Raw genomic sequence first — 16,824 nt, 5'->3', positions numbered from 1 at the left:
ACCATTCAAAAGAATTGTACATATATGCAGGTAGAACAACATCCCACTGGCAGTACAGTAACAAGGAAAAGGTAAAGCGGTTTGGGAAAAATAAGAGCTGGGCTAAGTCAATGCAATTGTTCAGATTGAGATAAGAGGCCCTGCCTCTGTCTCTTCCTGTCAACAGAGCTGTAAGTGACTCTTGCCCACACAAGCCTCTAGTAGTCCCTGCAGGCTCCCTCCCTTCCTGTGACCCATGGAGGTGGAGCTTGGGGTGGGAAAAGCTATACGGAGAAGGAAGAAGGGCTCCCCAAACAGCGTGAACAGTCACATAAACTTCAGCCCTTTCGGGGATTTGGAAATCACAAACTTTAACAGTTATGATCACATTTTGCTACATCTACATCAACAAGGGCCTGATCCTGACCCTGCTGAAGTCAATGGGAGTTTTTCTATTGACTTCAGTAGGCTGAGAGTCAGGACCTGAAAGTTTTGCGACTGATTTTGGTGGGAGCAGAATCAAGCCCATATTGCCTCAGGCTAGAGTGGTGTGACTTACATATACATGTCTCTGAACACTTGAATCACTGCCCATAGGAAATAATATGAATGTCATTACAGCACATAGCCTTGTCTGGCACAGGGAATTTAGATAAACCTTGATAGAAATAATTAGGGTAAAATATGTGAAGAATTTTCATAATATACACTAGAAATCACGTAGTCTAGCTTGTTACTGCTTAACAGTTCCATAATTCCTGGTCATCAAAGCTTCACTATACATGTAAAATTCAAGTTTGTCCTACACAGGCCAGGGTTAATACTAGTTTAAAGCGGGGACTTTTGTACTTGTTCTGGAGATGCACATAACATCTGCCAATTGCACTGTGTCTCCAATATCCGATTGCTCAATATTGTCTGGTATAATATTACATAATTCTGTGCTCAGTACTGGCAAACTGAACGTCTTTTTGTTCTTCTAACTCCAAAAACGGGCAGCCAATTTAGAAAAATCTTTATATTGTGTCTCTAGTATAACAGCATGGCCATTTATCAGAGGGGTAGCCGTGTTAGTCTGAATCTGTAAAAAGCAACAGAGGGTCCTGTGGCACCTTTGAGACTAACAGAAGTATTGGGATGCAAGACTTGCATCTGAAGAAGTGAGGTTCTTACCCACGAAAGCTTATGCTCCCAATACTTCTGTTAGTCTCAAAGGTGCCACAGGACCCTCAGCATGGCCATTGTACTCAAAGAGTAGTTATCAATGGTTGGCTGTCAAACTGGGAAGGTGTTTCTACTGGGGTTCCTCCTGGGCTCAGTATTGTTCAATATTTTCATTAATGAGTTGAATAATGGAATAGAAAGTATGCTTAAAAAATTTGCAGATGACACAAAATTGGAGGGGTTGCAAGCACTTTGGAGACCTGGTTTAAAATTCAAAATGACCTTGACAAATTGGAGAATTGATCTGAATTCAACTAAATGAAATTCAATAAAGACAAGTACAAAGTACTTCACTTAGGAAGGAAAAAATCAAATGCACCACCACAATATGGGGAATAACTGGCTAGGTTGTGTTTCTTCTGAAAAGGATCTGAGGATTATAGTGGACCACAAATTGAATATGAGTTGTGAATGTGATGCAGCTGCAAAAAGAGACTAATATGCTGGGGTGTATTAAAAGGAGTGTTGTATGTATAACACAGGAGATAATTGTTCTGCTGTATTCAGCACTGCTGAGGCACCAGCTGGAGTATTGTGTCCAATTCTGGGTACCACAATTTTGAAAGGATGTGGACAAATTGGAAAGAGTCCAGAGGAGAGCAACAAAAATGATTAAAAAAAAAAATTAGAAAACCTGACCAATGAGGAAAGGTTGAAAAAATTGGGCATGCTTATTCTTGAGAAAAGATGGCTGAGGGGTGACCTGATATGTCTTCCAATATGTTTAGGGCTGCTATAAAGAGGATGGTGACCAACTGTTCTCATGTCCACTGAAGGTAGAAGAAGTAGTAGTAATGGGCTTAATCTGCAGCAAGGGAGATTTAGGTTTGGTATTAGGAAAATCTTTCTTACTATAAGGGTAGTTAAGCTCTGGAATAGGCTTCCAAAGGAGGTCATAATTAGAAGCGTTTGAAAACAAGTTGGACAAATGCCTGTCAGGGATGGTCTAAGTTTACTTGGTACTGCCAGAGCACATGGGACTGGACTCGATGACTTCTGGAGGTCACTTCCAGCCCTACATTTCTATGATTCTATTAGTGCCAGAGAGTTTAGATATGCCAGTGACGGGCACTATAGAAGACATATAATACATACGGTTATTTTTTTCTTTTGTTGAAAAAAATGTTATATAAAATGAAAACATCAACAGGACACTAACAACAGCATTGAAAAGAAGATAAAACCTCAAATCCTGAAGCAAAAATTGTAGGTGTATTTCAACACTTTTTTTTTTTTCAGAACATTTTATTGCTACAAGTTTCAATTCATGGTGTAGATTAGGGACTGGAGTGAAATCTTGGCTCCACTGGAATCAATGGGACTTATTCCATTGACTTCAACGGAGGTAGGATTTCACCCCAGATTTTCAAAGTTTAGGTGCATGCAACTTCATGCAAGTTTGTAATCAATAATGGATCATATTCATGGCCCTTTAAGCACCTAGCATACTAATACGTGGTTTGCATATGCACATCAGATGTTTGTGTATGCTTCATTTGTGTGCCTGAATACATGCATACAAACATGCACACCTAATGTAGAAAGTAAAGCTGTAGATATTTAATTAGTTAAAATTAAAAATTAGTTAATTTCACTTTGGTACCTTAGCCCTGCTGATCTTCTAACCACCAAGTAGGAATCTACAGCATAGCAAAACAGCCACCAGAAGCCAGCACTGTACAAGAGCTGGATCCACATCTGCAGAAGGAAAAGATTACGTTGTGTCACAGCCGCTGACAAAGTCTCTAATGGTATGTCTACACTACCCGCTGGATCGGCGGGCAGCGATCGATCTAGCGGGGTTCAATTTATTGTGTCTAGTCTAGACACGATAAATCGATCCTCGAGCACTCTCCAGTCAACTCCAGTACTCCACCGCCGCGAGAGGCGCAGGCGGAGTCAATGGGGGAGCGGCAGCAGTTGACTCACTGCAGTGAAGACACTGCAGTGAGTAGGTCTAAGTATGTCGACTTCAGCTACGTTATTCACGTAGCTGAAGTTGCGTAACTTAGATTGATTTCCCCTCCTCCCCCCTCCAGTGTAGACCAGGGCTAAGTGACCAGGACAAAATAAAACTCTCTGTTACTTCTAGCCCTGATGAGAACTCATTCAAGCATGTTTAATGGAATGTGTGTGGTTTTGTAACAGAGATCCATGAGGGGCCAAATCTTGCTCAGAATCACAGGAGTAGTCCCACTGAAACCAACTGGTCTATTCATATGAATAGGTTGAGCAGAATTTGGCCCCTTTTGATAAGCTTGCTTTACTCCTGCCCAGAAGAGATATTAACCTTGCCTAACCTTAACTCTGAATTTTACATGTGCATCCAAAAGTAAAACATTTTTGGTTACATTCATAAAGAGATTTATAGTGAGAATGTTTGAAATTACTGTATTTGCACATTAGTGCCTCTCCTGTAGCTGAGGGCTTGTCTAAACTTACAGTTAAATCAGCAGTGCTGCGATTGATGCAGCGGTGTCGATTTAACAGGTCTGGTGAAGGCAAGCTAAGTTGATAGCAGAGTGCTCTCCTGTCAACCTCTGTACTCCACCTCTCTGAGAGGCAGAAGGTACGTCGGCGGGAGAACGTCTCTTGTCAACACAGCGCAATGTAGTCAGTACTGTAAGTTGACCTAAGTTATGTCGACTTCAGTTACATAACTTATGTAACTGAAGTAGTGTAACTTAGGTCGATTGACAGCTTTAGTGTAGACCAGCCCTGAGACGTGAGAGAAGGGCCTAGTCTTCACTTACCGGCTGGTCCGGCGGCACGCCATCGATGTTCTGGGATCGATCCCGGAAGTGCTCACAGTCGGCGCCGGTACTCCAGCTCGCCGAGAGGAGTACGCGGCGTCGACGGGGGGAGACTTCTGGCCGCGTCTGGACCGCGGTAAGTCCGGACTAAGGTACTTCGAATTCAGCTACGTTATTAACGTAGCTGAATTTGCGTACCTTAGTCCGAAGTCCGGACTAAGTGGGGACCAGCCCAAGGACTTGTATCTCTTAATCATTGTAGCTATATTGTACCTTCATATTCTGGGAAGTGAATGTAAAAGGAAATTATTATGTGTAGTCAACAATCTCTGTTCCCAAGAGAAACAACAACAACAAAAAAGAGATGGGTGGTAGTGAAATGTCCACACTTTAATTCTGATGTTTTTTTTCAGTAATGACCCAAAGTGCTGTGCACAGGTTTAAGTCAAGCTACATTCCACTGTATTTGACAGTTGACAATTCTCATTTTTTCTCATGAGTATACATAAAGATATCTGACCTTTTCCTCTGTGTTTACAAATTCCAAAATTCTTTCCCTGATGAGCTGGTTCTTTACAGCATACTTTCCCCCACTTTTTAATTAGTCTGAAACATGTTTACTATTCAATTTAATGTTCCTATGAGCCCCTCTTTCATTTTGGCTCCATTTTCATCTGAATATCCTTTGCCATGGTTCCATAGTAGCATCTCTTTACCAGGCAGAGACCATGATGCTTGCTATTAAGCCAAACATCAGTGATGGCTACAAGTCTGAAAACAAATCCCTGGTATTCCCTCCTCCACAATCTGAAAATACTCCTTTTCCCCAGAGATGTTGATCCTTGGCCCAATCACTAAAGCCATCAATACACCTTCAGGCTCCAATAATTTCATCACTGGAATGCACTTTATTCATAGCATTCAGTGTATAACTTGAGCTTAGTTTTAAATTTTTTTTCTTTGTAAGATGTCCATTTGAAAAATAATATTTAAAAAATTCCATTTAAAAGAATCTGTGGGCTTGATTCGCTCAAGATCTGCACTGGCTTCTTCCACCTCATTAGGGAAGATAGAGCTAGTCAATACTGCCTCAAACAGATTTGTGCTTCATCTGTCCAAGATGGGGTATTAGTAGGTGTTTGCTACTGACCACCAAATCACACTTGGGAAGAGACTGACTGGCTCCTTATGCACCTATCTGTAATGTGTAGGGGGAAAAAGCAGTGTAATCCTGGGGGAATTCAATCAGAGTGACATATGTTGGAGGTCAATGCTACCAGAACTAAAACATCCTTGGGATTTCTAAATACTACAGATGGCAAAAAGTGTGGCATCCAACATAGGAGAATTCTATTTTAGACCTCATTTTGACAGATACAGAAGAACTGATCACAGAAATAAAAATTAATGGTAACTTAGGTACAAGCCTTGATCATCTTTATTATGTGCAAGCAGAATAAAGTCCAGACCAATTATATTTATAATAGGTGGTTTAAAAGGATCAGTTTCACAAAGCAGAAAACTATTATGATCCAAATAAGCCGGGAGGAAGAATTTAATCAGGAAAAGATTAATAATAATTTGTAATTGTTTAAGAATGCCTTACTAGATGGCCAAAAAAACACAATCCCACAACTAAGGAAGAAGGCCATATTGGTTGAAAAGCCGACCTGGTTTAGAAAGGAAGTGAAGGCAGCCATTTTATATATTAAAACAAATAGAAGAAAAAGGAAGTTGATAGTAATGAATACAAATCAGAAGTTAGGAATTGTAGAAAACTGATGATGGAATCAAAGGGACTCAAGAAGAAATCTATGGCCAGCAGAGTTAAGCACAAAAAGAAGAATTTTTAAAAATATATTAGGAACAAAAAATCCTAACAATGGTATTGGTCCATTACTAGATGGCAATGGTAGAAATATCAATAATAATATAGAAAATGCAGAAGTGTTTAATACATATTTTTTCTGTATTTAAGAAACAAAGCAGATGTAGTCATCATCTTATAATACTCTTTCCATTCCACTTGTATCTCAGGAGGATGTTGAACAGCAGCTAGTAAAATTAGATATTTTTAAATCAGCAGGCCCAGATAAATAGCATCTAAGAGTTTTTAAAGAGTTGCCTGAGTAGCTAAGTGGAATGTAATGTTTATTTTAAATAAGTCTTGAAACCATGGGGAAGTTTCCATAAACTAGAAGAAAACCAATGTGCCAATTTTTAAGAAGAGTATACGAGATGACCTGGGTACTTATAGGCCGGTCAGTCTGACATCAATCCTGAGGAAGATAATTGGGCAGCTGATACTGGACTCAATTGATAAAGAATCAAAGGAGGGTAATATAATTAATGCAAATCAATGTGGATTTATGGAAAATAGATCTTGTCAAACTAATTTCATCTTCTTTTTCGATGAGATTACAAGTTTAGTTGATCAAGGTAATAGTGTTGATGTAATAAACTGAGACTCCTGTAAGGCATTTGTCTTGGTACCACACAACATTTGTTAAAGAACTACAAGATCAACATGGCACGCATTAAATGGATTAAAAACTAGCTAACTGATAGGTCTCAAAATGTATTTGAAAATGGGGAATCATCGACCACTGTGATTTGTTCTTGGCTCTATTCTATTTAATATTTTTATCAATGACCTGGAAGAAAAATATAACATCATCACTGATAAAGTTTCCAGATGACACAAAAATTGGGGGAGTGGTAAATAATGACAATGACAGGTCACTGATTCAGACAGCTCTGGATTGTTTGGTAAACTGGGCGCAAGCAAACTATATGTGTTTTAATACAGCTAATTATAAATGTATTAATCTAGGAACAAAAAAGTAGGCCATACTTACAGGATGGGGGACTCTATCCTGGGAAGCAGTGACTCTGAAAAATATTTGGTCGGGGGAGGGTGGATAACTAGCTGAACATGAACTCCCAGTGTGGTGCTGTGGCTAAAAGGGTTAACATGATCCTTGGATGCATAAACAGGAGAATTTGTATTTGGCACTGGTGTGACCACTGCTGGAATCTGTGTCCAGTTACAGTGTCCACAATTTAAGAAGAACGTTGATAAATTGGAGAGGGTTCAGAATGAGAACGATTAAAGGATTAGTGCCTTTGGTGCCCTGTTTTATAGTGATAGACTCAAGGAGTTCAATCTATTAAGCTTAACAAAAGAGAACATTAAAGGTATCAACATGGGAAATATATATTTGAAATGGGCTCTTCAATCTAGCAGAGAAAGGTAAACCACAATCTAAGGGCTGGATTCAGGGGTGCCAGAAGAGGGGGGGGGCCCAGGGAGCCATGGCCCTCCTACTTTCCACCTGTCCACTTTTTGCCATGGGCCCCACCCCAGCCTCTCCTCTTCCCCCCGAGGCCGAGGGTCCATGGCTCGCAGCCCGCTCTGGCTTCTGGCTTGGCCAGGGGCGGGGACTTGGACAGAAGGGGCAGGGTGAGGGCCCCTGACCCCCCAACTTTTGGAAAGGCTCTGCTGCCCCTGGCTGGAATCTGAAGATAGACAAATTCAGATTGGAGATGGTTAAAGATTTATGCCTAATGAGAGTAATTAACCATTGGCAAAAGTTACTAAGGGTTGTGTTAAATTCTCAATCCTTGGCAATTTTAAAATCAAGATTGGTGGTGGTTCTTCTAAAAGATTTGCTCTACGGTGGTCCCTTCTGGCCCTGGAATCTATGGGGGAAAAAGTCAGCAGGAAGTGGATACATCCTTGTTCTACTCATCCCCTGGGTAGTCTCTGCTGGCTGCCAAGTAGAACTGCCAGTCCTGGTGGAAACCTCTGGGAGTGTGGCATGGTAAACACAATCTGTTCTTTCTTGGGGGTGTATCTACTTTGGAGTCAGTTTCCCCTGCTTGTATGGGGGGGTCTCCCAAGGCGATGAATCAAGGCCTATTTGGTTTAAGGCCAGAATGCATGGCATTTTGTTTTTTAAACAAAATCAAGAAAATACATTTTACATGACTATAAGTGGTTTCATGAATTCTAATGAGAATAAGGTGGGAGAAGGGAGTAGGAAGAGGGTTATTTGTCATTTTGTTTTCTGAAATGTAAACATTCCCTTGCACTGTTACAGACCCAAATATTGCACTATTTTTCTAGTGCAAAAGAGCCAGAAAGTGAATCTCTGAACCAACCCTGATGCTGGCCAGTCATATTTCATCATCCATCCTGGGATCAAGACAAGAAATAAACAGCATCAATGGTAAAAACTTTGTTTAAAATATTCATTCAATGTTAACATAGTGAAATTACGATGTTTTCAGAATTGCACTTTACTGCTGCAAAATTTTTATCTTGGCAAGTTTTCTTTCTTTTTTTTCTTTTTTGAAAAAAATCAGGCTTGGACTATGATACAAGTTTGTACACAGTGAACAAGGAATAATGTTTTTCCCTTGTTTTTTCTACTTGTACCTGGCAAAACTCAGAAGTGTGTGATGAGAAATAGAGAGGGATTAGAAAAGGTTGTAGTATGACTGATTTTTGCCTGTATGGTACATATAGTTTAATGTGGAAATTCAGATGTGTAGCAGTTGGTTACAGGTTTCTGTACAACACCATGATAGTATGTCTTTTCAAACCTAATCAGATTTTTGTTTTAGTTTAGAAAAAGATCCTTAGCAACATTTAGATTGTAATTATAGTATTGTACATGCTTGATCGGAAATTCTTTGGGTACCCAATATTCCCACTGGCTTTTAATAAATCTTTGTTCTGTCCTATTTGTCAGACTCCATATTACTGTAAAAACTGTGAATTGAAATGAATATTGGTCAGATATAGCATTTATATGCCATTTAAGTTTATACATCGCCCCATATTTGAACCAAATTCAGTTAAAGTATGAATGACAGTGTAATAAACCCCTGCAAACAGTTTTGTCACTTTGAAATTCCTGAGATTTGCAAGCTCTCCAGAATTATTCAGGCCAACCATATTTTTCATTTAGCAGAAGGGGTAAACTCCCCACCCGAGATTTCCTGTCTGATTTTCAGCATATAGTATGTAATTACAAAGTACCTCACTCAGAGACCCATTTACCTTTGTCCCATACAAACCCAGAGCTTGATTTTGTCCTAAATCATTGTACATCTGAATTACCTTATTGACTTCACTGGGGCTTGTGGGTGGTTAGGATCTCTGAAAATCAAACCATTCATTTAGATGCCCAGATATGATTTAAGCACCTAGCTTTAAGCACCCACATGTGAAAATTTTGGCCTCAGCTTTCAGGAAATAGCTTGTACTCCTCCCACTCTAAGCTGGTGCTGCATAGCAGGGCGTGCCAATGCTTGTACCTCGTGAGCAATTAATACATTTCTCTTGTTTTTTCACTTGTAGGGCTTGGGAGAGGCAGAAACCCATTATACTTATAGATCTGAATGATAGTTCAATTTTCTTTAGATCAGGAAGAGTTTGTCCTTCAGGCTTCCTTTATCAAATTAGTGTCCCTAGCAAGAAAAAAAGAGTTTTGTACTTACTGCACTTCCCACACAGAAGGCAGAAGGCCACACATCAGTTCCATTCACCACAGAGATGTTTGCTATGAAGTCTGGGAAGCCTATCCATACAGTTGATCTGAAGATTATACCTAATGGGAAAATTCATTAGCGTTCTGAATGTGTTAATATGTTTTGAGTCACATACTTGCACAGTTAGCCTGGTTTTTACATGTGAACAAAGCAAGGACTGTGCTTGAATTGAGCACAAGACAACTCAATTATTTAAATTTCACCATAATCTATCAGTGAATGCTGCACCAAAGTTTAAAGTTGCTGTGGTCTAAAATGTTCTGTTCTATTTAAAAAATGCTTCATTTCATTAATACTGACACACATTTCTCTAAAATGAACTAGATAGCATCTCACAGGCTGTCATCAAATGAAAGTAATCTCATAATTAAAGCATTTTCTTTTTACTTCTTTTCTCTGTTATATTTACTTCTTTTCTCTGATATATTTGCATATTTCAATGTTCTTACATTCATTTCTCTTTAACTCTTTACATTTTAGTATTAAAGGTATTTTTATACCCTTAATCTATTCTCATTTTTGCAAACAACTCTTTTCCTCTTTTTCAAATGAATGAAACAAATAACATTCTCAATACTGCCTTAAAAGACATCACAGCTTGCAATCAGTGAAGATGTCTATTCTTATTACAATGTGATAGCACTACCCATGATGCTTTATATACCATTTAATGAGAATTGATCCCTGCCCAGGAAAGATTACACAGGGTCTCAGACAAAGATGATACAAGACAATTGGTTCTGATTTGTCAATATAATTAAAACAGAAAAACCTCTGTCACATTTTTGACCTCATCAAATTAAAGGGCTGTCTATCCAGATTCTTATATAGGTGCTCTTTACTGTATCGTCTGAGCAAATCTCAAAGGTAGAGAACAATACCTATAGGTGTCTCTCCCTTCATCCCAGCCACAGGACTTCAGATTATATTATTTATTATTATTTTATTTATTTATTTATATTATTTATTTCATCATTTTATATAAAATGTGAGAGTAAAGATATTATTGCAGCAAAGCCTGGATGAAGAGGAAGTTCTGCATTTAGCTCTGAACGTGGTGCAATTAGTGTTAATTTATACTTTGGCAGCACGTTTCATAGTCTGGCAGATTAGAATTAGACACCACTTTAGTTTTGACACATGGGTGTTCATGCATATTGCCTCATTCTTCCACTTCCTCAGCCTGTTCTCTCCTTGTGACCAGGCAGGGCATTGGATGAGGAAGATTCTTATAGATTTCAATACCCTATCTATAGCACAATCTAAAGCAGCACTCTTGGGTTTGTTGCTCATGCGATTTGCCCAGTTGAGTAGCTGGCATTTTCATAATGCTACAGCCTTTGTTTGGAGTGTTTAAGAATCAGAAGAATGTTTTTAAAAGTTAGTCTTTGCGGACAATTAAGTTTTGGATCTGTCAGCCATTGAAAAAACTTCCAACATCTGTCTGCTTGGATTTTGTTAGTTTTAGGTGCAGATTTTGAAGAGTGCTTGGTTTTAAATGTGAACTGTTAAACCTAACATTCAAAAAAATCTCTCTTCCATGAAGACCCATTATTTCCTAGCATCCCTTAACCCAAATCTACCAGCAAAACAGAAACAATATTCTTCCATCCCAGAGCTCTTTAGGTTGCTACATGGATCCATTTAGCCACACTGCCTCCAGGCAGAGGGAATCCACTCTAGGGCAAGGCACAACAAGCTGGTCCTTACCTAGGCCACCCAGGATGTCACAAACGGAGATGAGGAGAAGAATGGTTGAGGATGAAGCTTTTGGCATCTTCCGGGGACTCTGTCCCTGCTTGGGAAGGAGCTGCAGGATGCTGAGCAGCAGACTGACTGAGGCACTGCCAATGCAAACTCCACAGAAAACCTCAGGCTGGAAAGTCAGCACCAGTTGCGTGGCTGCATCCCGGTTGGGACAGCAGTAGGTCTCTAGCCTGGGAGAAGCCATGGGAGGTCTGGTTGGTGGTAGAAGAGAAGGAGCAGAAAAAATTGCTGTTGCTTCTACAAGGGAGCTTTAGCTTTTACTTGATCCTTCCCATTAGCCTTCTGTGGTGAGAATCACGCGACTGATGGATCATGTGCTGTTGCTAGTGCTAAATCCCCTGAAGCTGCCTCTCTCAGCCTCTCCCTTGAAAGGAGATCAGATCAGAACAATACCATTGCAGTGTAATCTGAAACATACTCCTTCCCTGCTCTGAGCCATTGGCAACAGTTCACTCAAATATTTCTGCTTGTACAGTATGTGATGAGGGAGGACTAAGCCCTTCAGAGCACTGAAGATGGTGTAAAATGAATGAGGATAGAGGCCCCAAGGTAGGAGCATTAGATTTTAACTTTCATTTTAGCCCCATCCCACACATCGTACTTTAATTATTGCAAATTAACTTGAGCTCTGGGTCCAAACCCAAGCACTCCCAGACTTTTGGAAGAGGAGAAGGTAGTCTAAATCCACACCCAACTCCTGAGATCCACCTCTCTTGTTAAAATCAGAAATGCTAACTCATAGAATCAGGGAGGTAAAAACAAGGCTAAAGCTATTATTCTTATCTCATTTAAACTGTAAACCGTGAAGTTTTAACATATATGAAACAGTATATATGCTGTGGGCTGATCCAGCAGTGAAAAAATTGTGGGCTATGGATTTCTCATGAGTAGTTTTTTTATTTTTGCAAGGATTTGATGTGCCAGCTTCAGAATTTGAGCAGTATTGTTTGGTTTGACTTGCATAGATTACATAGTACAATTATGTTCCTTCTTTATATGATTATTGATTCATGTTCTTATGCAAATACTCACGTTTATGAATTCAGAATTAGCTTTCCCTGAATATTTGCTTAAAATTCCCCGTGTCAACCTACGTTCTTGCTGCTAACACTGTTAGAACATATGTAAAATGTAAACACAGAAGCACTACAAACACACCTGAAGTGACTTGCATTTTTAATGGTATGAATAATTGTGGAGTTTTTTTCCAGGATGGATGCCTTAATTTTTCATGAAATTGATATCCTTCATCTACATTCAAAAATTCTGATTAACTTTAGTGGTAGTGTTGTGTATGCAAAAAATACAGGATAAACTTGCATGTTTAACACCATGTTAAGGAAAACAATTACCAGTCCTGTGCTGAATGACAAGGCATTGTTACTACCATGGGCAGCATGTAATGAAGGGGGGGGGAGGGTAAGCCACCCCAAACCTCATGCCGCTGGGTGGAGCAGTGGCTGATTTGAGGCCCACGGAAAAATCTCCCCCTGCCACAGCCCTGGGACTGGAGGGACTGACCCACTGGACAGGGAGGGAAGAGGTGGCATGGGGGCAGAATGGGAGCAGGGCCGCAGGGGAAGGGGCAAAATGGAGCGGGGTCATGGGCGGAAGGGGCATAACGGGGGAGGGTCTCTGAACTCCAGCCAAGCTCTCAGCCCCCACCCCAAGCTCTCACCACACCCAGCCAGGGCCATGGGGTGGCTGAGAGCAGTGAGTAGGGGTGTGGTTTCGGCTGGAAGAGGCAGGGCCTCGGCCGGAAGAGATGGGGCAGGGGGCTAGCCTCCCCAAGAGGAAGCTTCACCCACTGCCCATGGTCACTTCCATAAATACCATGGCTACTCCGAACTCACATGGTGGCAGCATGGTTATAATGCAGAAACCCCTACTCCAAAAACAGACACCTTCTAGTTAAGCTAAAGGAGAATCTTCATTATCTGTTGACAGTATGGGTCCCATGACCCACAGGTTCTGATTCCATCTAGCAGAGGGTAATGGTGCACATTGCCACTACCCTATTCACAGTAGTATGAAATGGTCACATATTTGGTTGGCAATATTTTAAAACCATAAAGTTATAAAACCAAATGAGTGTAACTCAGACACTGCTCCATACTTTCATCTCCAAATTAATATCTAGCAGCCAAATCCTGCAGTTCCCTAGTCAGCCAAAGCTTCCACTAAATTCGGCAAGTTTTGACGGAGCAAAGACTGCTGGATCTTCTCTAAAACCTCTGTGTCTTGAGCAATAGTAAATGTGGAGGCAAATTGGAGAAATTAAAATGATAGTTAATTAATCTGCAAGAACAGAAGAGCTGGAATGTCTGTTAAACTAGAAACATTTTAAGAGCCGTTCTACAAAAACTTCATCCCAACCAAACTTTCAGAAAGGGTAAAAGACCAGCCTTCCATTGAAGTAAATGGAAAAACTAAAAGATTCCATTCAGGTGGATTCTCACTTAAACTAAGGCCAATTTACATTATACTAGCAATGTAAAGTGGCCTTACATTTAGTGTAAATATAATGTACTCCCAGGTTGATGTACTGTATTAATGTATAATGTACTTTGCATTGTTCTGGAAGTCTGAGAGCGTGAATGCAAATGAGAATCTGACTTTTTTTTTTTTTTTTAAGTGATGCAAGTTCTGACCCTAAATGACAAGCATCACATTACCAGAATGAATTCTCATTGACTGGTCATACATTACTCCTGGGGGACTTCTTTGCTACTGTGCGCATGCAGAATTCATGTCCCCCATAGATTTTTTTGCTTCCCCACAGAAAAAAAATGACTTTCTGATAGGGAAGCCTCAAGAGCGGTCATGCACCCCTCCCCAGCAGGGCTGGCACATCGATTCAGGCATCCAGAGCAGCCAGCTGAGAGGTAAATCACTGCAGGGAGGAGGGTGTGGGACTGGGGATGTCCCAGTCAGTGGCTCCTATCCTGAGGTGGGCTCAGCTTCTCTTCCCCTGCAAGGAACATCCGGGGCCAGGTCAGACCCACCCCTAGAAATTTCCCCCGGCTGCAGGGAGCTCCACATCCCCCCTCTGCCATTGCTCTTCAGCCACAGGGGGAGGGGACACTGCACGAGGAACTGCTCCCTCATCTGCCCAACTCCCATGTATCTGAACGCCCCCATACCCACACTCCCTCACCGAGCCTCACCCACCCACCCACCCACACACCTAGAATCCCTACCCAACCAAGCCTCACCTCCTCCATCTGGAACCCTTGCACCTGGATCACACCTGGACCCCTCCCCAGGATCGAGCCCAACACCCTCTGCATTCAGATCCCTACCAAAGCCCTACCCACTGCACCCAGACCACCCTCCACTGAGACCTATCCCGCTGAGCTCCACCCCCTACACCTGGACCACCCCAATGAGCCCCCCTGCTCCTGGACCCCCCCATTGAGCCCCAACCAGCTGCACCTGGACTCCCACCCCACCAAGCCCCACTCCCCTGGCATCCAGACCCCCCCCACTGAGTCCCCTACACCCAGACCCCTCCCCCACTGCTGAGCCCCATCTCCCCAAACCCAGACCCCTCCTCCCCGCTGAGCCTCAACAACCTTCACCTCGACTCCCCTGCAGAGTCCTATTACCCCTGCACCCAGAACCCCCCAACAAGCCCCTGTGCATCCAGACCGTCCACTGAGCTACCTGCACCCAGATTAACCCACACAAAACCCTCTCACTTGGATCCCCCAACACTAAGCCTTCCTGACCCCACACCTGGATTCGGGGGCCAGGACTGGGTGGGCATACATGTGAGACTCTGTCCCTCTTGCCTGCTTGTTGCACTTGGCATGGAGGGGCAGGGCCATGGGGTGTTTCTGGGGCAGGCCCGGCCCTTGCGCTGTGTCAGGGTCAGGTGCAGCCTCACTGCCGAGTCTGTGTCTCGGGGAGGAGGGGGCTGCAGGGTGATCTCCCACCTCTGTGCAGCCAGTGGCCTGTGCTCCCCACTGCCATGCTGGAGCCTCCACATTTATTTATTGACAAATAAAACTTGCAGGATTTTGCAGAATTTTAAAATATTGTGTGCAGATTTTTTATTTTTTTTATGCCAAAATCCTCAGGAGTAGTACGTTAAAAGCATAACACTTTTGCCTAACAACTTCTCAGCATCAACGTTCACACTTTAACCATTTTGTGGATATCCTATACAGCAGAAAAATGAACAAGGAAAAACAGATCCATTATATTCCACTTCAAAACAGACAAGCATCTTTCCTGTCAGAACAGCAGCAGCAAAAGACAAACAGGAGAAATTATTTGGAGGAAAAGGAAATTTCAAAAGAAAGTCTATGTAATTCTTATGTGTCAATGTACTGACAACTTTCACAAGCAGACAGCTACAGTATATTCAAATCTAGCTTAGTCACTGTCAGAGAATAGCTACAATATACACTGCACATGTTCTGGGGAAAATGCACATCCTCTCCACAATTCAATTTCCACAACACTAGCCACATCAATTTTTACACAAGGTGTAACTATTTCTTTTTTGAACACCAGGTAAAGGCCATTTACTTAACATATAATCCAAAGGGCTATCCTTAGAGGGTTTTACCAGAGACCCACCCATCTGCCTGCTGATACGCTAACAGAGAATTACACAGAGAACAGAGGGAATTGTGGCCTAATAGGATCCTATTACAGGAATTTCTACTAATACTGACTGCTACAGGGGACGGGACAGAAGGATCCCAATTTGACCTCAGAGCTTCATCGCACGCGATGGCTTCCACTCTGAGGAATTACGAATGAGAAGCTCAGTTCCGTCCACACACCTAACGCCCAAATGTATAAGACAGAAATTCATTAACCGGTTAACCAAAACAGAACTAGACCAGAACCAGATAGTGTCTCCTTATCCTATTAGGACTTACCTTATCGGAGCATGAACCCCAGGGGCTGCGGTGAAGCAAAGAAAAGGGGTGAAACACCCTGTTGGCGCAGTTTCCAGTTCGCTGCAGCCATCCAGAGTCCAATGTCCGAGCTAGGAGAGTCCCGGCGGAGTCGCCAGAAACTGTCACCGAAATATCAGGTCCACCTAGCTGAGAGCCAATAACAGCCAGACAGGGATAAGGAAGAGTTGCCTTATTCTGCAAAAGAAAGGAGAGCCTTGCACCTTGGTACAAAGACTCTGTCTTACACACATTTTACCATTCCAATTATTATCCTGGGGATTTGAAATCGCATGCTTACTTACTCCTTTCCTTCGACTATGCCCTCAAAGTTTCCAACCTGTTTTCCAATCTCTCTATCTGTTGCCTGCCCGCTTGGGTCTGATCCTGCTTTTCTCGCTGAACCATCCCTTCCATGGGCACCGGCTTTTTCACTACCAATTTAGCTAGGAGGGTGGGCTTCTCAACTAGCCCCCACCCTTCCTGGTCTCTTCCCTTAAACATTCTTACTCACAAGGCTACCCGAGTCCTCCCTCATGAGGCTTGCCACCTGGGCAAAACACATGGCCCATTGGCGTTTAACTATTCAATTTTCTCTTGTGTCAAACACACTGCTCTTATAGCATATA

General features: G+C 41.9%; 1 protein-coding gene across 3 annotated transcripts in view; it reads right to left on the bottom strand.

Moving 5' to 3' along the window:
* Positions 1-16,407, bottom strand: part of GPR143 (G protein-coupled receptor 143) — a 56,344-nt gene extending 39,937 nt beyond the window's left edge. Inside the window, exons 1-4 of one of the 3 annotated variants that reach the window (XM_054008109.1) lie at positions 16,178-16,407; positions 11,226-11,473; positions 9,465-9,574; positions 2,807-2,901 (exon numbers count right to left, since the gene is read on the bottom strand). In XM_054008109.1, the coding sequence (XP_053864084.1) occupies positions 2,807-2,901; positions 9,465-9,574; positions 11,226-11,466 (446 nt within the window). In that variant the 5' untranslated portion in view covers positions 11,467-11,473; positions 16,178-16,407. The remainder of the gene's footprint in view (positions 1-2,806; positions 2,902-9,464; positions 9,575-11,225; positions 11,474-16,177) is intronic. The other 2 variants (XM_054008128.1, XM_054008117.1) reach the window with 2 other exon arrangements.
* Between the last annotated feature and the right edge of the window lie 417 nt (positions 16,408-16,824).

This window comes from Malaclemys terrapin, chromosome 1, assembly GCF_027887155.1.
Source record: "Malaclemys terrapin pileata isolate rMalTer1 chromosome 1, rMalTer1.hap1, whole genome shotgun sequence".
NCBI classification, from domain to species: Eukaryota; Metazoa; Chordata; order Testudines; family Emydidae; genus Malaclemys; species Malaclemys terrapin.
Note: the sequence above shows the minus strand (reverse complement) of the source record. Positions and strands in the feature narration are given on the sequence as shown.